Source organism: Erpetoichthys calabaricus, chromosome 13 (genome assembly GCF_900747795.2).
Source record: "Erpetoichthys calabaricus chromosome 13, fErpCal1.3, whole genome shotgun sequence".
In the NCBI taxonomy this organism is placed as follows: domain Eukaryota; kingdom Metazoa; phylum Chordata; class Cladistia; order Polypteriformes; family Polypteridae; genus Erpetoichthys; species Erpetoichthys calabaricus.
In genome coordinates, this window is record NC_041406.2 from 63,331,343 (window position 1) to 63,355,593 (window position 24,251).

The 24,251-nt window shown below is 37.0% G+C and overlaps 1 protein-coding gene across 4 annotated transcripts in view; it reads right to left on the reverse strand.

Annotated features, from left to right (window-relative positions):
- Window positions 1–12,569: 12,569 nt before the first annotated feature.
- Window positions 12,570–24,251, reverse strand: part of casd1 (CAS1 domain containing 1) — a 67,321-nt gene continuing 55,639 nt past the window's right edge. For all 4 annotated transcript variants that reach the window (XM_028817075.2, XM_028817074.2, XM_051935822.1 and 1 more), the window contains exons 15-18: window positions 21,829–21,969; window positions 21,340–21,417; window positions 15,317–15,409; window positions 12,570–14,365 (exon numbers count right to left, since the gene is read on the reverse strand). In XM_028817075.2, the coding sequence (XP_028672908.1) occupies window positions 14,102–14,365; window positions 15,317–15,409; window positions 21,340–21,417; window positions 21,829–21,969 (576 nt within the window). In that variant the 3' untranslated portion in view covers window positions 12,570–14,101. The remainder of the gene's footprint in view (window positions 14,366–15,316; window positions 15,410–21,339; window positions 21,418–21,828; window positions 21,970–24,251) is intronic.

Genomic DNA, 24,251 nt, shown 5'->3' on the forward strand with positions numbered 1-24,251 from the left:
CATCTTCTTTTCCATAACAGCTCATTTTTCCACAGGGTTCATGCTGTGATGGAGGAGGCTTTCCAGACAAGTTTGTTCAGGCACTGAGCTTCTTTTGTGCTCAGGTTGCTTCTATAGAAGACTGCAGTTTAGAACACCACACTGGAAACTATCAACTAGTAGAACAGCAAAAGACCAGAGTCTCCTTATGAAGTATAGTCTGATGTGGCTCTTCTTGCACAGCACCACTGTGTTGTCAGACCAGTCCAGTTTGTTGTTTATATGAACCCGCAGGTAATTCCACGTCCTCCCCCTACATGGTGACTGTTCTGGCCCCCTAATCATACTCTCTCCCTAACTGGCTAACTAACTTTGTCACCCATTCACTACCTTATAGCTAATGCGTGGTGAAGTTACTAGCACAAAATGGCTGCTAGGTAGATGCTGCACATTAGTGGTGGCTGAAGTGGCTCCCCACTCTCTACGTAAAACTCTTTGAGTAGTGAGAAAAGCACGATTTAAATGTACAGAATTATTGTTTTTATTATCATTATTTTCATTAAGACTGAGGACATGTGCTTTTGAGGGTAAGTGGGAAAGCCATCTCACCTACTAGGCTAGGGGTCAAGTAGATATGCAAAGAATTTGTTTCATCTTTGTTTCTCTTCAATGCACTGATAACAAACATAGCTTTACAACACGGCACCATTAGTAGTATTATTAGTAATTAAAGAATAACACATTTTGTATTACCCTAGAAAAGATATTTCATTATTGTTAGAGAATGATGTTAAAGAATGTTACTGTCCATTTCAAAGGTGACATTAAAATTAATCTCTAATTTTATTGAGGCAAAGTTCAATGTGCAGCAAAATGTTGAAGAAAACAGGCCTCAGCCAGTCTGTTGTGATAATCGCTGCAACGACTTTTGAGCACTTTCTTCAGTATGATCCGCAATATTGGTGTCAATCTGTGGGATACGAATAGGTTCTGTGCATTACTCACAGATTTAGTGGCTCCGGCACGGTCAAAATACCCACCTTGAGTCCCTTCTTCCATTCCTGGAAACATTTCCTGTGCTCATCTTTTGTTACTGTGTCTATATCCTCCCGTGATTTTTTTTTCTGTAATTCTTTCATGTTAGAAAATTCTGTTTCCTTCCGACTCAATTTTAATTTCGGGAACAAACAGAAGTCAGAGAGAGAGTGAGCTCTGGAATGTTCTGGTGGTGCAAATCAGCGTTAGTATCAATTCAGAAATGAACTCAACAATTCCAATTCAAAAAAAGGAAATGGAATTGGAATTCAACAATAACTACAGGAAAATTAATTAGAATTAAATTGGAGTATCAGGAAGTGGAATTAAATTCAGCAAAATTTTGCCAGATTCCACTTATTGTTGTTTCTAAACCTTTATTTGCAATTACATGTTATGTAAGATGCTAGGGGTCGCTGTTGCCCCTTAAACCCAACAGAGAGACACACTGAACACGGGGTAAAATTACCAAGAAGGTATTTAAGTTTTCTTCTTCTTTTAGTAGTGCCCTGAAGCACCTCCGCCACCATGCACAGGCAAAAGCAATAATAACAATACAACAAATCCACTTCAAATCTCTCCTCCACTCCTCTCACCTAGCCTGGAATTGTGGGAAACATTGTTTTAATCTAATTTTAAAAAATGTCTCTCAGCCAGCTCTGTCCTACTACCTCCCAACTCCAGACTTGCTTGCTGGGTCTCCAGCAGTCCTTTATATAGGCCTTGACCCGGAAGTGCTTTGGTTCTTCCATCTATGTGACATTCCCACACTTCCGGGTCAGCTAGAGAAGTTGAGTTTTCTGTCAGCCCGGAAGTACTTCAGAACTTCTGTCCCCGTGACTTGATAATACTTCCGGGCTATGGAAAAGATACGAGTCTCCAAGTCCCCCTGCAGTGTTTCCTGGCGGCACCCATGACATCCAGCAGGTCTGAGAAGCCAAACTCCAAATCTGGGATACCACTATGCTGCAGGGACATCGCCATCTGGCGTCTTGGGGGAGGCAGTGTCCCTTCGTAGCTGCTTTCCTCCATCTTTCTCCTCTGGGTGTCCTGCCAGGTTGAGAAGCCGGCCATCCACCACAGTAGGGACAAACGTGAACTTTTATTTATGGTGCCTTACAAATACCCAGTAATGTATACAATAATATGCGAATACCTGGTAATAATACCCAGTAATGTATGAAAAATAGCTGATGAAATGTAAGTAAATAAGTAAGTAAGTAAACTGAGAACTGTACATTAACAATTGATAAATGATGAGTGACACTGGCTATAAGTATCTGAATATACTGTTAATATGATTATCAGTTCAATGTGATAAATGCTACCACATGTTATATGTCTCAAACCACAAAATAATGAGCCATGTTCATTCACGTATTTCATTCACATATATTCACTTTGTATTGCAATCAATAATCATCATTTCCTGAAATCTGGCATCACTAAGATTGAATCTCTTACACCTAAATATCCTGCCAGCAATGCTGAAAACACATTCCACAGGAGCAGACGAGGCAGGAGTAGTTAAAAATGGACATGCAGTTTGAGCCTAATAGGGGATCTGTTCTGGTTGACCTTCCAGTACAGAAGAGGATCAGACTCCTCTGTGTGGCATGGAAGGCTTAGCTAACTTGGCCCCTCCTGTGATGCTGGTAACTGTAGATGTGGATGGGACTTGAATGTCCATAAATGCAAAATGTTTTGCGCTCATTTTGGTGGTGAAGAACAATCCTTTGTAGTTGCTACTTTTGGTGAAGAGAGTGAAAGGACTTTCTTTGTTAGAATGTCTTTGATGTTTTGTCTTTCTCCACCCATACATCAGTCAAGTTTAACTCTTGGGTCTAGGATTGTAGCCAAATGAAATCTGAAAACAGTTCAAGATCATACATAAAAAGCAATCAAATCAAAATCAATCAAACTCACAGACAATCACCAATCTCACACCTTCAACATGAACCCTAATTGGCTTCCATTTTTACTCATAGGTCATGAACCTTCACCTAGCCTGGAATTCTGGGAAACATTGTTTTAATCTAATTTTAAAAAATGTAGTTAGGGACATTAATGTGCAGAGTGACATATACAAATGAGACAATCAAATTTCATATTTTGCTTTTTATTTGTAACAGTGATTTGTGAAAATAACAAGAATAATGTATAAAATACACATTATTCTTGTATTTCTTTTATATGTTTGTGATTTATGTGATTCATAATATTTAATGTACTGTAGACTACTTAGCAAATCAAGTCAAATTATCTTAGAAAGTGGAATACCATGGAATGTATGTGAATTCAATTCTGTTTCCTGGCATTCTAATTTACTTCCAATTTCATATCCCTTCAGCTGCATGCAATTCTAATTCCAATTCCAATTCCAGGAAGTGAATTGGAAATTACCATGCATCCATCCCTGGTTCAAATCAACAATCACATTGGGTTTGCTAAAAATGCACTGACAAGGTGTGCAGGTGCACTGTCATAGTAAAAATAGTTTTGCGTGTGCTCCTGCTCTGCACTGTTTTGACTTGAGAGTCCCAAAAATACTCAAATCTCCAGTAGAGGTGAATATTCCACCAAACTCCTTCTAGATATAAGGGCAAACAAGTGATCTTTATAAAATAATAGGTTTACTCTCAGAAAATTGCTCTTCAACCAAAATGAAGCTCTGCAGACCACAAAAGGCCAAATTGAGTTGCCTAAAATAATCTATTGCAAACAAAGTTCCAATACAAGAATCCAAAGATTGATCAAAAGAGCAAAAATGATAAAAATCACAATAAGCATAGCAGACACACACTAACTCACCAAAAAATTGCAGGCACATTCAAGATGAACCACTAGGAACTGTGGGAAACTCTTACCTTTATACGGCTGAGGGCAGTTCCTAGCGGTAATGGGCAGGTGGTCTCATCTCTTAGTGAACCATCCACAAAACACATCCTGGCAGTGATGGGCAAGCGATCCTGAACCTTAGGGAACCACTCACAAAACACAATGCACATAACAATGGATTAGAGAAAAAACGAGGAACAATGCAAATAATTAGCAACAATGAATAAATAACTCAAAAATGAACAAAAAGGACATAAAAGAAGGATTTAAACCTCAGTTGGGGGAGGAACATTTGCTGAAACATACCACAGATGTTGTTTTCCTGATGTTTTCCCGCAAACAGCTCAGCAGTTCAGTATCATGTCATTGATTAACAGTCTTTTCACAGGGAAAATCTTTATTAACAACTCCGTCAATTTGCAAAAATGTGATTATCGTTGTTTTGATGTTCGATATGACCTGATGTGTTTTTCTGAGCTTTGAGAAAAAGAATTGGCAAAGTCACAGGCACGATTATAGAATGAAATATCAGAAACACGCACTTGTTCAACTCATCACAATGCCACTCGACAGACTGGTTAACAAGACTATAGGCATACGATACTCAGCTGTATAGTCAATAACTACACCCTACTCACCTGCTATTGACCTATTCCAGAAAATTTGAGGTACCACTTGAATTTCTGTAGATCTGATGAGGGGCCCATTTGGGTCTGGAGGGTCTTGTGTCTCACGGGTTCTATAGGAGGCATCTCCTACACCACAGTGAATAAGTGCACTAGAATGACTTAAGAATTATTCATAAATTAGTACATGTGACGGATGAATATTTTTTTTTCCTGAAAAGCCAGCTCTGAAAATTTGTTAAGTGCCAGGCAACATTTCCAAATGAGGTTAGATGTTTCAACTATTGAATAAGATGTAAGAGAATGAGCACCTGTCAAAAGAAGGAGGACAGAAGTTGTCAGGAAATGTTAATTTGAACTTACATGCTGCTCACAAACAGCTCAACTGTGTGATGGCTGTGTGTCTGAACCGATGAATCATAAGGTTTACTTTTGACAAAGTTGCTCTGTCAGGCTTTTTCACAAAGGCACTTCTCAAGTCTCTCCATAAACCATTCCTTTATTCAACCATTCATTTTCTAAGACTGCTCAAACCAATTTTGGAATTAGCTGTAAAAGAATAGTGTCATAACAGAAGAATAGGCTGTATTCCCAGCTCACACTGCATGGATCCTGGTTCAGCTGCTCACTGGGGCTCTTCTAGGTAGTCTTTTCACACTCTCCCAGCATTCTTTGCATTCTCTAAAGATGTGTCTAGTTGAATGGTGGCTCTAAACAGAACTGGTGTAAATGAATACCCTGTGGGCCTGCTCGGGGCTCTGAGTTCTTGTTATGTACCTGCAGCTGTCAGGAAAAACTCGTAATAGGTAAAGCAAAGTCAGAAAATAATAAATAAATGGTAGAACACACTTTTATAATCTAACTACTTATGATGTTAACTTCCATCCATTTTAAAAGCCTTTTAGTTGACACAGGGACAACGGCAGCACTGAGTGTAAGAAGGGAACCATCTCTGAACATGGTGCACACTCACATACCCCCATAATCACTCATTTAGGGCAAATTAAATTTGGACTCCACAACCCTGCCCAACACTCAGTCCATGCCAGCATTGAACAATGCAACCTATGTTTAAGAGAAAAAACAAGAACAACAGTGTACTCAGGTTCCGTGGATGTGTGTGAAGTTGCTGAGGTTGGAGGCCACAGGGTTTGCATGTGGACGGTGAACTGATTGTCTAATTAGTCAGCTGTTCTGCATCGGCACTCGAATGATTGCAGGTGATTAGAACGCAGCACCCTTGGAAGTCTTATGCCGGGGACATAACACTACGTGACACATGAGCTTGAGGACGCTGCTGCACTGACTATACTTGTGTGGGTACTTTAAATAAATCTGAAGGGTTCCATCAGTTGTCAGTGTAAGAAATCATCACAGGGAGAAAACAACATCCGGTTTCGCTTATTGAGTGAAGAAAGATGTTAAAATTATTTGCATTCTGATGCTGTTGCAAAGGTGCAAAAAAAATAAAAAATAAATAAAAAACATGGCAACAGCAACACAGAATATCAAGACATTATGTGTTACCTTTAAATGTATTGCATCATTATGATGGGGAATGTGCAATGCTTGTATTGCCTATGTGATAAATGAAAAGAAAAGAAGAAAAGCACCATGAAGACATTTGCATGTCAGCATTTAAGTTTGAAGATTTTCTACATTACATCATATCATTCAGCAAATATCGAAGCATGCCGATTAATCCCGTTGGAGTGACTTTGCAGTTTGCTGTCACATGTTGATAGTAAACAACGATGCTTATGTCACATACCAAAACTTGCACACACATGCCAACCATACTTTTGCTAGTACTGCAACTCGCGCACACGTCGCGTTAATTTCTCAGGACGTGTTCGGAGGACGTGTCAAAAGAACACTGGGAATGTGTGGCAGCCATGATGCGTATTCTGTAAAGCTTGATGCATATTTTTGCTTTGCTGGTTGAAAATTTGGAGGCACAAAAAATAAAAATGTGTCTAAAAAACTAGGTTTTACAAATAGGGAAGAAAAGCTCTGGAGTAGGACAAGGGATGGAGCAAGCAAAAGAACTGAACCAAACTGAGAAAGGCAGATACTATTTCAAAAGCATAGGTGAGGTGGTTAAGTTCTTGGCTATTAATAAGTTGCCCTTCTGTGGCGCCTTTGAGAGTTCAAAGTCTTGGGTGTCTAAGAGAATGAGAATGTGTTTGCAGGACTTTTCCTGAAGCTGTTTAAATGCACTTTCGTGAAGGATGCCAAACTCAGAGAAGTAGCAAAGCACATACCCCTGAATGCAAAGCATATGCAGGTATATCATAACCAAAACACTGAAGAGCCCTAAGATGGGTGAGGTCAGAAGAAGAGAGGAAAAAAAGAAAACTGAAGAAAGGAAGAGCAGATTTGGGAGTGTGAGCAGTCAGTAGACCCACAAAGGGAACAGAACTCCAAAGGGTGGATCAGCCTCCACTGAACAGTCTGTAGGAGTCAGGGTGATAAAGGTAGACCCCAAGGATTTGTAGTAGAAAAGAGTGGTTCAGCTCAGAGTGTCCCAGCAGAGTCAGACTAGGAATAGGAGAGAGGGACCGCAGCTACTGGCATCTCCGTTGGTTGTAAGATCTAATGAGGTGAGCTGGGAAGAAAAATGCATTGGCCTAACAGGAAGGACACAAGAAGGAAAATAACCCGATGTCTTCATGGTTTTGTGGTTGGTTTTAATGGATTATTTATTGCTGGTTTTAACCCACAATCAGCACTGATTTCACGGATTATTTGACTTGCACTCTTGGGGATTTGAACCAAAAAAAATAAAAGCACACTTGCACATTACTCCTGCTTGTTTGTCCTCCTTTGTTTGGCTCATCCTGCTCATATTTTAGAAGGTTCTGGTTTCAAGGATGTTGAGGCTGCTGAAGTGAACCAGGACTATCACATGCCTGGGCATGGTAGAAGGAGAGCACTGGCCAGCCTTTGAATTAAATGTCTCCTTAACGGGCAAATTGGAGAAAGGTTGGAGAGAAAATGATGGCCCTCAATGACTGCTTGATACCTTCATCTTTACTGGTTATCTCTTGGCTTCCTTTCCATCTCACTATTTGTCACTGCCAGTACGGGATTTCCAAGCAAGTCCATTCAAATTAAGGCAAAACAGTCTGTTCATGAGGAGCGTCGACTGGTTACCAGTTAAGAAACTGGCTGAAACAAAAACCTGCAGCCACAGTTTGACACCCATGCATTAGACAGTCTTATGTGACCCCCATAACCCTCACCCAATTAGAGAAGAAACTACTGTGATCATTTACCCTAAACTCCTTGCATGGCACCCTGTCCTGCTCCATCAGCCCTCGCTATAAAATTCCAAAATGACATATCGACATGTCAACAGTGGATCACGTTTACTCCACCTCTCTCCTTTCACTTCCAATGAAAAAAATTGGTACGGAATGCTCCAGGCAGTCCTTTCATGTAAAATACTTTTTAGTGATACCGCAAGAAATTCCTCAAGGGAAGATTTTACAATACAACTGATGGTACTGTATAATAATATGCAATAAAATACAACAACAACAACAACATTTATTTATATAGCACATATTAATACAAAAAGTAGCTCAAAGTGCTTTACATAATGAAGAAAAGAAAAATAAAAGACAAAATAAGAAATTAAAATAAGACAACATTAGTTAACATAGTAAAGGAGTAAGGTCCGATGGGACAGAAAATACAAACAAAAAAACTCCAGAAGGCTGGAGAAAAAAAAAAAATCTGCAGGGGTTCCAGGCCACGAGACCGCCCAGTCCCCTCTGGGCATTCTACCTAACATAAATGAAATAGTCCTCTTTGTAGTTAGGGTTCTCACGGAGTCACTTGATGCTGATGGTCATACAGACTTCTGGCTTTTAATCCATCCATCATTGTTGGAACATCATGGTGCTTTGAGTAGATGGTAGTGGCACAAGCCACCACCAAAAGGACACCGGAAAAGGAAACAGAAGAGAGAGTAGGGGTTATTACAGATTTTAGAGCCACCACGAATAGTTATTATAATGAATTGGATATACAGAGTATCAGGACTTAAATTACAGTGAAGTTATGAGAAGGCCATGTTAAAGTAATGTGTTTTCTGTAGTTTTTTAAAGTGCTCCACTGTATTAGCCTGGTGAATTCCTACTGGCAGGCTATTCCAGATTTTAGGTGCATAACAGCAGAAGGCCGCCTCACCACTTCTTTTAAGTTTTGCTCTTGAAATTCTAAGGAGACACTCAGTTGAGGATCTGAGGTTACGATTTGGAATATAAGACGTTAGACATTCTGATATATAAGATGGGGCAAGATTATTTAAGGCTTTATAAACCATAAGCAGAATTTTAAAGTCAATCCTGAATGACACAGGTAACCAGTGTAGTGACATCAAAACTGGAGAGATGTGCTCGCATTTTCTTTTCCTGGTTAGGATTCTAGCAGCTGCATTCCGCAGTAGTTGCAAACGATTTATGTCTTTTTTGGGTAGTCCTGAGAGGAGTGCGTTACAGTAATCTAGTCGACTGAAAACAAATGCGTGAACTAATTTCTCAGCATCTTTCAATGATATAAGAGGTCTAATTTTTGCTATGTTTCTTAAGTGAAAAAATGTTGTCCTAGTGATCTGATTAATATGCAATTTAAAATTTAGATTACAGTCAACAGTTACCCCTAAGCTTTTTACCTCCATTTTGACTTTTAATCCTAATGCATCCAGTTTATTTCTAATAGCCTCATTGTATCCATTATTGCCAATCACTAAGATTTCAGTTTTTTCTTTATTTAACTTGAGAAAGTTACTATTCATCCATTCTGAGATACAAGTTAGACATTGTATTAGTGAATCAAGAGAATCGGGGTCATCAGGTGCAATTGATAAATACAGCTGTGTGTCATCAGCATAGCTGTGGTAGTTCATGTTGTGCCCTGAGATAATCTTGAATATACATGAGATACATGAACTTATATCGATTATGTGCACAAGTGTAGAGTAAAATAAATAGGAAACCAAATCAAATGAAGATCTTCTTTAACACATTGGATCAAATGAAGTAAACTAGCAGCATAGACAGACAGATTGGGACAGAGGAGGCTTAAAGCCTCTTGGGAAGTTAACCTTTACAGGTCTTTTGTGGAGAGTGTGCCTGTGTGTGTGTTCATTTTGTGTCACTTCACCATCTAATATTTGCTCTGGTATAGTAAACAAGTGGTCAGCTATCTTCACTTATAAATTTCTTGGAGTGTGTATATGCTATCATGTGTGCGTGCATATGGGACAGATTAAGGGCTCTATTAATTGTAATTCTCCACCTCTCCAAGGGTTGGCACTGTGTGATAAGGTCTCTTCTCTACCTCCTTCTGCAGATCAGATGATCGACGGCTTTACCACCACTAACGTCACTTGCAGTTTCTAGCCACCTGGACCCACGTCTTCCTGATGGAAATCCTCAAAGCTTAGTTGAGTTCACTTTGAGGATTCGGTCTGAAAAGACATCTGCACATTTCTTGTGTTTTTCCTTTGCTTCCAGTTGAAGTGGATCACAAGCGAGGGTGCCCTGACTCTTTATCATTGTTTTTCGGGTCTCTTACAATATATATTTTAAATTATGTATCTCAAACTATTCATGCAAAAAATTAGCAAATCAATACGCCTAAAAGTGTAAACTGCAAAAATCCCAGTTACATTTCTGCTATAGTTAGTGTTGGACATCGGCCTAACATTTTTGAAGGATATGGGGATAATTAATGGATCAAACTGGACCAAACACAATACACCTGAAGCCTGCAGCATGACAATCACAATGCAACTTGTTTGAATTTTTATGCAAGTTATCATTGTACATAGGACTCTGCATTCACAGTGGATATCTCAGAAACTGCTTGTTCTAAAATGGTCATCTTTGCAGAGATGTAGTCATGCAGGAGCTCTACACGATGCAAAAATCACAAAAAACACACAAACTGTAATTTTACAGGGTGAAAATCAATTTACATTTTCCACAGACAAATGAACGCACATGCACACCATCACCGACCTGAAATGTTTTGATGTTTTGAATATTGCAGAATCAGAATCTGAACATACTCAATAATTAATTGTTGACCCATTACTAAATTTCCATTAACATGGAAGTAAAAAGTATTGAAAAGCACTACACAACAAAAGCATCAAAAGAAGACAAAGCTATTCTTCACAAAAGTATTCCTTTTTAATTAGCCATGTAAACTTCGTGAAACTTTGTGATGCTTCCATGGTGACAGTTTTCACTAACCTATTTCTTTTTTATGAATTTAATGTTAGCTTGCTCTGTTTTGAAAGATGTAAATATATTGTAATATAGAACAAATTACGTAAATTACATGTAATCCCTTCAATTAATCGTTCTTGATCTATATTTAGCTAGGCACCACTTATCTTAGTATTGTTACAAAGGTTTTTTTATGTTTATTGGATTGATTATTAAATTCCTACCACAAAATACACAAATGCACAGAATTAGATGTGGTTTTAAACTTACAGTTCATTTAAAAAATGAATTGTCTCATCACACACCGACCTGGAGAAGGTGCCGATATACAGTCGTGTCCCATTGAGAAGGGACCTGCAGTGTTGATTTCCATCTCTAGGACACAAACTCCGAGACAAGCATTTGCACTTTCAAAAGCTTTACCAACCTGAAAACTCCACTATTCATCCAACTTGAAGTACAAGCTATACAAACACAAGGGCTACCACGACATACAGAAAATGTGGACCTCTATCTCTTTTGATTGCTTGAATCCACTTTCTTTACTATGTTTTATCAGTGGAAAAGCTATTGAAACTCAGGTAAGTCAAGCGACTTTATCGTCATATTATCCTAAACCATATTGCAGCACACAATGGCACGAAACAATGATCCCCAGGGCCAGAGGCGGTGCAACATCTACATAAACACAGGACAAGGTTTGCTTGGAATTCAAACACAGAGAGACTCTTTTGTGTTTCTGTTTTGTTTAGGATAACTGGAAGAAAGCTTACCTGTCAACAACCCTAATGTGAAGAAAAAATATGAAACAAAACTCACCCATCTACCATGACACATTGTACCATGTACTGTACATCTACCATGGGATTGTGATGTGCAATTTTACTTAAAGTTAAAAAAATACTCACATCTGTGTACAGTACAAGGAATAATTTGAAATTAAAAGCTTGTCTGTGTGATTCTAATGTTATTTGTTATTAATCGAACATGCTGAACCAATGCTAACCTTTTGGATATTTTAATATATGTGAGTGATTACATTGATAATGATACAGATAGGGGATTTACCATATATACCCACAGATAAGTTCTCCCGCGGATAAGTCAGGGCTTGATTTTACTGTATAATTTCTGTTATTTTATAATGTTGGTTCTATAAGTTGAATGCGGAAAACTCATGCTATTGGTCCAAGAGATTATGATATGCTAATGCCCACCTAAGAGAGTAACCACAGAGGATACTGCCTTCTGTTTTTTATGTATTGTGCCTACGTGACCACACGGTAATACACAAACTACTCTGAAGTGATGTTTGCACTGTTTTGTGTGTTTCACATCCTCATACACCTTTATCGTAGGGGAGCGTCCGTTATCTACGATGGAGCAGTTAATCAGAAGAAAATATGAAGCTGGTTTTAAATTAAAAGTCGTTGAAGTGGCGAAAGAAATTGGTAAGTGCGCTGGTGCAACAAAATTCGATGCGTCTGAGAAACTGGTTGGACATTGGCAGAAGTAAGAAGATATAAAAAGAAAAAAAAAACGTAAGTGTCGCATTTTTGAACAGGTGTATAAGTCGAGGTCTGATGTTATGATCGATTTTTTAGGTTTCAAGACCTGACTTATATGTGAGTATATACGGCAAACCAATTTATAAAAGAATCAGGTATGCTTTAATTACTTATTGTACTGAAAACCCTAAAATCAACAGAATATAAAAAGATCAGAAAACTGAAGACACTTCATAAGAATTATACATTAAAAAAAGAAAAACGTACTTAAACCGAACAAACCTAGAAAGTAAAAATCACTGGCATTAAGTGAATCACATAATGATTACCAATTAAGCTATTTCACTTAAGACTTTTATTTAAAACAAAACACTTGAGAATAAAACATTTATTTGTTTCAAATAATAATAATCTGGGAAAAGGGGAATCCAAATATACAAATAACCGCCCATTCATCAAATGAAGGGTCTATGCACAATAATGTAAAATACGTAAACAATATTTATACATATAAATATGTATATCTTTACAACATAAAGCATGTACTCATCTGTGTAAAAAAAAAAGTTTACATTTAATATAACTTCAGCATTAATTCACATGAATTTTACATACCCGTTCAAACTAAAGTAAAATACCACAAATTACAGTGCTCAAATTCGGTATAAAAATGCAAACTGTAAAGTTGAAAGAAGAAAACATGAACATCTGCTTTAAAACAAATATGCTTAATTTCCCAGCATGTGATTTTTCCCCAATTAAATGTTATTTACCTGATAACTGGCAATTCATTCCTTTTTATTTAAATGACAAATATCTGTTAAGGAGCCCAAGGCTGACTGATTCTTCAATTTTCTGTGATATGACGATGAGTAGCCAGTGGCCGTCTCCTCATTCTGTGGTCTCTGCACATCAGACGCACAACACCATGGCCTGTCAGATCTCCTTTGGTCTTTCTCGTTTCATCACCACATTCCCTGAAACCCTGGATGGACTTCACCTCTGGCTGACTGGATTATAGACGAGACACTCCGGGCCCTGGAGTTATCATGAAAGGATGTGCACCTAATGATACTTTTCCTTTTGTTTGGGTATAACTCTGAATGCTTATGTTTGCAGTCTATTAATTGTTATTGGTCAGTAAAAATGGTTACTGTAATGATGTTGGTGTTCCGGTGTAGCTACTACAATAAAAAAGTACAAATAATTAAAGATTTTAGACTATTAAGTCGAACCAACTGTCCACTCTTCATTTGGATAAATGGATTCTGTACCACCATGCAAAACACAAGACTCTGAATAAGTTAGCTGAAAGGGCCCGAAAAATGAGATAAGGAGAAAAAACTTAAATTAAAGCATTTTTCAATGTAGAGACATCACTTCTAACCAGTATATTCTGCAGGGACACAGCCCGACACTCAATCCATTTGGTACCTGCCCTTCAACACAAGAGAACTGCAAACTCCCACTCGTAAGAGCGCTTCAAAGTTCACATAATTTCTTATAATAAATAGTCAATAGGTAAACAAAACAGCTTTCTTTTTTCTGAAAAGCAGTCATATGGCTACAAAAAAATCCACGTTTTTCTTTTGTAAAAAATTCAACTTCAATTTACATTTAAATAGAACTAGATATATTACACTTGTTTTTGTAAACTAATAATATAGAAATGAAGATAACATTTTTATTTACATTTTTACCATCATATTTTTTCCAACAGTTCACTATAGTTCAATATAGTCCATTTTATATACAATATGTTCACCAGAAAATTGATGAAAAACCTTACTGTGCAACACATGCCTCCCCTTCTATTGAATGTGGGTCACTGTGACAGAGAAGCCGGTCATTTCGTTGTCTCTGTGAAAAATTAAAGTTGGGCCTTCTCCCAATTAGAAAGCCAAAGAAGAGCCAGCAAAAATGCAGCTAAAAAACACAGTCTTTTCAGTAACGCTGAGTTATCTTTAGGAATGATGACCTGCGCCAAGTCATTAGTAATCTGTGAGATCTCGTGGGCCACACAAACAAAAATAAAGGTGCTGATGATGATGTTGAGCATTGGGCTTCCAGGTACCAACAGTAAGATTCCCTTGGTGTCAGCTGCAAGCCAAATGTGATATTGGCAAATAAAAAGCTGAAAGACAAGCAAAGATGTTAGTTACGGTATGTATCAGTGTTAAGAAAAGTCAAATGGCAGAGTTAAAATCAAAAATATGATACAGATTGACCATCCCTAATCCAAATTTGGATTCTGAAATATCGTTATCTTCCTAAAACTACTGCCCTCATTTCCTCCAGTCTGTGCACTTAAAACCACTGCTGGGGTTTCATAGAGAGCGCAAAAGAAAGTGAGCCAAAGAATTAGTGCTGTGAGAAAATAAAAAGCAAAACTGCTGTCATCTATTCAGGAGCTCAGTAGAAGAAAGTAACTGAAGCTTCATAATTAATTTGCATGTTGTAATGAGCACTGTGACAGTGGAGACAGAGACACACATGTAGACCACCGCAGTCTGCTGGGCTCCACACGTTTGAGATGTGCCTTTATCTTTGTCATTTTAACTATTGCATCACTATATGACATAACAACAGCATACAGAGATTAGATAAGCATTGTGATCTATGGGTATACAATGTGTTAAAATGCTACGGCTATATTCTGGCATGGTATGTTTGCATTTCCAGTTAGTAACTTTAGTAACTCGTTTAGACGTGCAGCCAGAAGGGGGATGCTGTGCAGTCTCTTCTGTGCTTCTACTGGTGTCGTTAGACAGATTTACTGATTTGGGTGTTTTAAATACTGCAACTTGCATTTCCCCTGGCTCTTCATTAGCATCTCCCTAAACGGCAGACGTTCTGATGGGGTGCGAATATTTTACATTTCATATTTCCACAAAATGCCAGTTCATTCAACCTTGCATCGACTTTCACGATTACTGTAACTGAACAACAGTGGTTTCAGTTTTGGATTTTGGAATTTTAGATTTGGGATGCTCAATCTGTAGTAGCTATCTTGGGAAAAAAAAAAAACATATCTGACTTGAGTTAGCCAGATGTATAGCATATGGAAAGCAGACACGTAACTTACTTCTAGTGATATTTTCCCAAACCAGGCAAAAAATGAACTATACACAGAGCGTGCATATCCAGGTATGTTCCTGATAAGGATAAAGGCTAAAATCTGTAAGAGAAAAAATAAATAAGTAAAATTATTGAAGTATTCTTTTAGATTAACATCTCTGACATTCATTATAACTGAGTATGAGCTGAAGTTAACTAAATTTAGTGTTCAAAAGTATGTACAGATAGATAGATAGATAGATAGATAGATAGATAGATAGATAGATAGATAGATAGATAGATACTTTATTAATCCCAAGGGGAAATTCACAATTGTACAGTATCTACATATACAATAAAATCCAATAAAGATGTTTTGCTGATACATAAATATGAAATTAAGCAGAATAAGAAATTACTGCATTATCTGAAACTTTGTGACAGTTTTCCTAAACTATTTAGTGATCTACCCTGCTGACTAATGTTTTGATCAGTTACAAGTTCTGCCCGTGTCACACCTGTTTGAGTGTCCACATTCATCTGAGTCAGCTATTGTATCGTGCATGTAGAAACACATTAGGGATAGGAATGGTTATAGGAATATTGCCAAAAATATTTCAATACACAATGAATACATTTAATCACACCTGGTCATCATTAAAATGGAAGTAACTAATTTTATATTTCTTTTCGAATTTCGCTATAGATTAGATAAACTTTATTAAACCCATTCAGATAAACTATTAATCCCAATCTAATGTTTTTGGTCTAATGGCTACAGTAAAAAATCATGTCCGCCTCTGATTTTATTAATGCCTGTGTTCATATGCCTGGGTGGGTGTATTACTGTACAGATACTAAAATAAGAACTATCCCAAAGAGTACAGTGCCCTCCATACTATATGTGACAAAGGCACATTTTTTCTTGATTTACACCTCTGGTCCACAGTTTAAAATTACAAATCAAACAATTCAGATGAGATTAAAGTCTCAGAGTTTCATTTAAGGGTTATTGCATAGAACTGACAACACTTTTTCTACATGCCCCCACCCCCCATTCATGGCACCACAGTATTACTAGTATATGAATCATATTTAGTACTTTCCTGCATATCCTTTGCATACATGTCTGCTTGATATCTGCAATTCATAAACATCATGGAGTATCTTCCCTGATGATGCTCTGCCAAGCCTCTAATGTAGCCATCTTCAGTTCCTGCTTGTTTTGGGGGCTTGTCCCCTTAAGTTGTCTCTTTAGCACATGGAAGGTGTACTAAATTTAATTTAAATCAGGTGACTAGCCCGGCCATTCAAGAGTTTTCCATTTTTTAGCTTTGAAAAAATCTTGTGTTGCCTTAGCAGTAGGTCTGAGATCATTATCTTGTTGTAAGATGAAGAGCCGTCCAATATGTTTGGAGGAATGAACGGGAACTTCAGCAGATATTACTAAACACCTCAGAATTCATTGTGCTACTGCCGTCAGCAGCTTCATCATCAATGAAGACAAGTGCGCCAGCAACTATGGTAGCCATACATGCCCAAGTCATAACACTCCCACCACCATGTTTAAGAGATGAGGTGGTCTGCTTTGGATCTTGGGCAGTTCCTTTTCGTCTCCACATTTCTCTCTTGCCATTATTCTGATAAAGATTAATTTTTGTCTTGTCTGTCCACAAGACCTTTTTCCAGAATTCTGAAGGCTCTTTTAAACGCTCTTTCACAAACTGTTAAATGGCCATCCTGTTTTTGTGGCTAACTAGTGGTTTGCATCTTGCAGTGTGGCCGTATATTTCTGTTCATGAAGACTTCTGCAGATAGTCGTCTCTGATACATACACATCTGCTTCTTAAGACTGTTTCTGATCTGTTGGACAGGCATTTGGGGCTTTCTCTTTACCATAGTGGAGATTCTTCTGTCATCAGCAGTGGAGGCCTTCCTTGGCCTACCAGTCCCTTTGCGATTACTGAGCCCACCTGTGCATTCTTTCTTTGGACGGTTTAATTAATTTTGTATTTCAGCCTCATAATGGCTTCTTTGACTTTCATTGACACAGCTCTTGTCTTCATGTTAAACAATGGCAACTATTGACTCCAAAGGGTAGAAGCATGCTGAGGCATCTTATGAAGCAATTAAACACACCTGAGTAATTACAAACACCTGTGGCGCCAATTGTGCCAAACGATATGGTGCCCTGAAATGGGGAGACGATGTACAAAAGTGCTGTCATTTCTACACTGTGTGACCAAAATGTATGCAAATACTCTTAAATTAGAATTTTCAATGCACATTTGTGATGTGTATGCACAATGTGTATGCAAAGGATATGCAGGAAAGTACTAAATATGATTCATATACCAGCCATTGCTATGTCCCTAACATTGTGGTGCCCTGAAATGGGGGACCATGTAGAAAATGTGTTGTCAGTCCTATGCAAAAACATTTAATGAAACTATGCAATGTGCACTTTAATCTCGTCTGAATTGTTTGATTTGTAATTTTAAACTCTGGAGCAGAGGTGTAAATAAAAAAAAAATGTGTCTTTGTCACAAACATTATGGAGGGAACTATAGATATAAACACATTTAAACACAAGAATGTAGGGGTGGGCGATATGACCAAAATTCTATATCATGGTATTTTTCTAAATTATCCCGGTTTCACGGTATTTTTTTCCCATGCATGAGTGGATGTTAAACACATTTTCCACTGCAATTACTGGCTAAGAATAACCTATTCCACTGTCAAGAGCATTGTACATTGTACAAAAAAACATTTTAATGTGCACACAAATATTAATACAGGTTTGCATTGCCCCATAAAGTGATACTTTTCAAGGGGGTGGCACTAATGAAGAGAAGGAAATCACATTGCATGACAGATGCAGTCAAAATATAGAACCTTTTTATTTAACAAATTTTGCAAAAACTTAAATTATAATTTTGACAACATATTTTCAACCATCCAAAGAGGTATTTAGACTTAGGAAAATATCCAGAAGTGCTTGTCAAAAGTTGTATTGCACCGAACATGTCTTAGAAAAGGAATAAATAAATATTTTTTGTAAAACAACTACACTTTCTGTTAATGTTAACAATCTCTGTCCACTGACACGTTAAAGTGACTTTTTAAACAACTTTACCATCATTAAACTGCATAATATTTAAACTAATAAATAATAATAAAATAAATAATTGTATTATTACTGATAGTTGCACTATTACTTCAAGGCTTCAGAAGCCCAGGTGCATTACACAGTATTCACCAAATTAAAATAAAATAAAACAAGTGCAATCTTGGTGATGACATCTTTACCAACTGAACTATTATTTAGGCAAACTGCATTAATATGGACCTTGCTTCAAGCTAAGCTATATACATAAATAATACAACTGCAACTTGCATTTATAATTGTATTTGTGGTATAGCCCTATGGAATCGTATTAAGGCCACGGTGAAGAAAAAAAAATACGGACACAGTGAAGAAAAAAAAACTATACGTCGAGAATAAAGTCGACATTTCCACTTTATTCTCGCTGTTTATGTCGAGATTAAAGTCGACATTTCCACTCTATTCTCATAGTTTACTTTATAATTAAAGTAGAATGTCATAAACTAAACTTCATCCTAAAATCATTGTTTAATTTACTAGATTTTCTCAAACCCCGTCATAAGTTAATATAGCACATTAAATGCTTTGTGTTGTGTTCCCCGACCCAGTTGTTAATCACTATGCTTCTTAAACTGACTTCCTCCGCACTAATAGGAGACAGCGATCACCATACAGAATCCATTCACTGTATGATATTCCTGCTCTCTGAAAATGTAGAATTTATATCAAGTATTTATTTATATCAGGTATTTATCTTGGCATTCTAAATGTTCAGAAAGCATAAATATCATGTGAATGGATTCTGTGCGGCGATCGCTGCCGGTGCTGGTGCCTCCTCTTAGTGTAGAGGAAGTCAGTTTAAGAAGCTCGGGGAACACTTAACACAAAACATTTAATGTGCGATATAACTTATGACGGGGTTTGAGAAAATCTAGTAAATTAAATATTCATTTTACGATGAAGTTTAGTTTACGATGTTCTACTTTAATGACAAAGTACGAGTCATGTTGTCACAATATTACACAGTACCCAGGTACATTACACTGTATTGAAAACAAATAAAACAAGTACAAATTGGCTTGCAGTATTATCCAGTAGTATAGAAACAGTATTTACACATCTGACCTTTTAAAACTAAAGCATCTCCAGGCGACAGACGTGACTCATTTTTTTCAGCTCTCTGTTCATTTTCACCGCGTGGCATACCTATGGTACCGCCCACTATTTGGTGGTGTAGCAGTGAAAAAGAGCCCTAGTGCAACAAATCTGTGTTTAGCGGTGTAGCAGTGAAAAATGTCCCCACTTGAACAGTTTCCCGCTGCGCCACGTTCTGAACGTCGTTTAGGCAATTTAAGTCGGTGTTGCGGTATAAGAAAAATCCATATCATAAAAAAAATAAAAAACAGTTTTCAGTATGAACCGGTATACCGCCCAGCACTACAAGAATGTAAAAGCAATTATAATATATTAGCTGTGTAAGCCTGTGCTGTAAAAAGCCAGGGGTCCTAGAAACTATTGAAATCTTCTAAAACAAAAATTGAAATGTAGAGATGTCAGGTAATTGAAAGGAACTACTCTGGGCATCTCTCTCCTAGGAGGTTTCGTTTTCTCGAAGTGCACGCATCACTTGTGTTATTAGCGACTTATCGAGTTTTCTGTTTTCTCGGAGGCGGAGCCCTTACCCCAACTCCACCTCTCACTTCCGGGCTGGACATCTGCCGGACAGACACACACACTTCCATGCACAGACATTTATATATAAGACAATGTATGCTCTTTTTTGTATTTGGTGTTTCTGTTTATTGTTTCCCTGTAATATGATAAAGAGTCCTATAAGTATTCATTGTCAAATGCACAAAATCAGTTTCAGGGTTACGGCAAAGCCTGAGCCAGAAACCCCCAGAACCCTGAATTAGATTTTACTATGGATGAATGAATTACAAAAAGCTGATTGCAGTCTGTCAGTTCATTTTAACCCACCAGGATTACTGCAGTTTTCTTTTCAATGTTTGTCATGTGAAAAGCATCAACAGATTACAAAAGGTGTAAAACACTGACTGAGGCCAAATTCATAGTGAACTCTACCCCTCAGGGTGGCTTGCTGTTTAATGAAGACTCGTTAAAACTCTGCTACTTAGGAATCTGTAAGCTCTTGCTACATCCATATAATAATGTTTTCATTTAAAAATGGCATTGTTAAATAAAAACAATCTCTGTCCACACTAGAGTTTTCATGTCAGGTACTGAAGTATCTTTATCCATATTAAAATGGCCAAAAACCCATATGACGTAGACCTTCACCAATACTGGGCGCATCAACAGAAAACACCTTGAAGGAGAATGTGTAGTGAAAAATTCAGAACCTGTGAAAATCAGAACCCCTTGAGCTTTATGCACTTTCAAAAGTATCAGAATGTGCAGGACTCTGACAGAGCGGTCACAGCATAGAAAAAGACAGAATTTGTTTATGAGCTGCAACAAATTGTCCCATGTCACATTAATGTGCTAATTACAGTTGAAAGTAACAGTCTTCAGAACTGGTAATGGTAGTCTTGCCATTAAATAAGAACACCGTAAATGTTAAGCCACATGTGTAAAAAAAAAAAAAGTGATCAGCTCTAAGTTGATTCGCGAGGAGGATTAATTATATTTAGTCCATAGCAATCGGAGCACATCCTACACCAAACAACAAGTGTAAAACTAACTCAATAGAAAAAATAATATATTAATTAATACTATATATATATATATATATATATATATATATATATGCATGCTTGCATGTGTTTGTATCTTTGCTTTGCTACATTGTGTTTTCATGTCTCTGTCCTGAATTCTTCTGAGCTTGGCTGCAAGTTGAATCATTTTTACTACTGTATTTTTTTAACAATCTTCTTTCATTATTACATACCATTTCATATAAAAAGCAAAATGTGAAATACCTGTACAACAGACACATAAGGATGTAGTTCATTGCACTCGGTCTTATTTTTACAGCTGCTTGCCCATATTGAATAGGTCTAAAAGAAAAACAAAGATTAAAATCAAAAGAATCATTTTATTGTCATGAATCAAAGAATAAAAAATGTGCAAGTAATATAAAAAAATAAGGCAATACATCCATCATGTGTTAGCAAATAATTACAAAATAAAGCGATTAACTACTAATTAACTGTTATTTACCACCAAAAAATGTGGCAAAGTGGTCTTGGCTGGCCAGTAGCACAGACTTTTTCCCAGTGGGTCTGGAAGTCCATGACTATGCCTCATTAACATTTACTTAAATCCAAATTAAGGATGGGTCTGTAATTTATTATGTGATTGATTTGGGTTCAGGAGTATCCAGAATAAGAGCATATTTATATCCAAGTGAACAATCTTGCATGTTATCTTAAACTAGTTAAAACTATTTGAAATAGAATGTTACTTACTAGAAATGAAACTACAGATATGAAAAGTAAACAATTTGAAATTCTAAATGATAAGAGAGGTTCGCCTTTGCCTTCTGACAGTGCTTGACACTTCTGTAATACCAAGTAGAGAAATGCAAAGAAAATTCCATGAAGAACAGCCTGCAAAAAAAAAAAAATAATATATATATATATATATATATATATATATATATATATATTCAGTATGTAGGCAAAACAATGTTTCTTTAATACAATTTCCATTTTTGCTGATTAGATATACTTTATTAATCCCAAGCGGACATTTATATGCATACAGCAGCAGAAACATAGAAAACAAGGATGCAGACTCACAGTACAGATAATACAAACAATCAATAAATAAATTAGGTATATTGTGTAGAAATTGCAAAATGAACTTAAAATCTGCAGAATGAACTTAGAGTATCAGCATTTAGTGTAGAGCATTGGGAGGAAGCAATGAGTTTCCTGCTAGCAGCAGCCGGAAACGACCCCAAAAGGCACTTCTTAGCACACCATGATGGAATATGCTGTGGCTCTAAGTGCTCTAAGACGGCGTCTCCTGGAGGACATGGATGGGATTTTTAATGATGGCATCCGATTTTACCACCATCCTCTTTTCCCCAACAGCTTGTAGAACAATAACACATGATATACTATATATAAGGTAGGACCTGTTTTAAAAGTGGACAAAGATCTTCTGCAAAGCGAACACTGTATATTCTGTTAAACTTATACCAAAGCAACAGTAACAAGATAATAAAAGCAATCAGGATATCAAAAATAAGTAAAAGAGTAATTATAAATAGAGCAATAAAACATAAAAATGTCATGTGAAGTTGTTTGTACACACTGATAAACGGAAATAAAACTAATAACAATAAAAAGACTGAAATAAAGTAAGACAGTAAAACATTAAAAAATGTTTATCTTTCTTGTTTGTTTAAGCCAAGGAAGGTCAACATGTCCTAGTCGAGATATTAGAAGGTAAAGGAGGACAAACAAGAATGAAGGATGCAGATATTTAGGATTGCGCAAGAAAAACTGCTTGAGAAAATAAGGAGGAAATACTAAATATTATTTGGAAAATGATTCATTTACTTACAATAACAAAAATAGTACATGAAGATAAAAAAGATTAAAAATCAAATATATTAAGTGCTGTGTGACACTGAAATCAAAACGCCTTGTTAAACAGCCAAAAAAAGTGCTTAATAATATTTTACATTTGGTATCCTGAAATTTTGAGGGCTAAGAATCTAATCAAAGCAAATTATTCTAGAGACCTGGGGCCTCATGCATAACGCCGTGCGTAGAATTCACACTATAACTTGGTGTAAGGACAAAAGCGGAAATGTTCGTATGCACAAAAAAATCTACATACATAAATCTGTGTGTTCGCCAAGTTCCACTCCATAAATCCCGGTCAGCGTGAAAAGTAACACACGTGCAGACGCCTGCTGCCACTCCCCAAACTTCTCCCAGAATCACACCTCTTTGAATTTGCAAATCAATATAAATAGCCCTTAAGTTCAGTGTTCTATGAAAAGGTAATGGCAAAAGCACAGGGGGAAATAGTACGTTTTTCCTTGTCTCCACTTGGTATTTGCTGAAATTCTTCTATTTGTAGGTTTAAACAGTGGTATACTGTGGTGGGTTGGCACCCTGCCCAGGATTGGTACCCTGCCTTGTGCCCTGTGTTGGCTGGGATTGGCTCCAGCAGACCCCTGTGACCCTGTGTTCGGATTCAGCGGGTTGGAAAATGGATGGATGGATGGATGGAAACAGTGGTATAAACCAGTGTTTCCCAACCTCGGTCCTGGGGGCACACTGTGGCTGCAGGTTTTTGTTCCAACCAGATTCATAATCAGTGACAACACCTGATAACACTGATCTCATTTAATTAGCTGGTATTCTTTTATTCTACATTCAGAAAAGCAGAGCAGCATCATTTTTACATTTATAAGACAATTTAGAAATATTTCTGCTTTTGCTATACATTTAAATGCTTAACTCTCTTTTGTTGATTTCATTATATTTTGCCCTTTCTCTGTGCAGTTTTTCCCCTTTGTTGTATCTTATTAATGACAATTAAAAATGAGCAGAGCAGACACGCTGGCAAACAATGCTGAATAATCAAAGGCTGCAACTACTTTAGCATCAGACCCACTAATTAGTAAATAATGGATTAATTAAACAATTAGAACACCTAGAAAAGTAGAATGAAAATCAAAAAATACATTATTCCCATAGAAATGCTTGGTACATTTTAATATATATATATATATATATATATATATATATATATATATATATATATATATATATATTACCAAACTTAGTTTTCTAATTTCTATATTGTTCCCAAAACACAAAACTTGGGAAATAACACATCACTTAATTATCCCAGGACCCCAATTAAA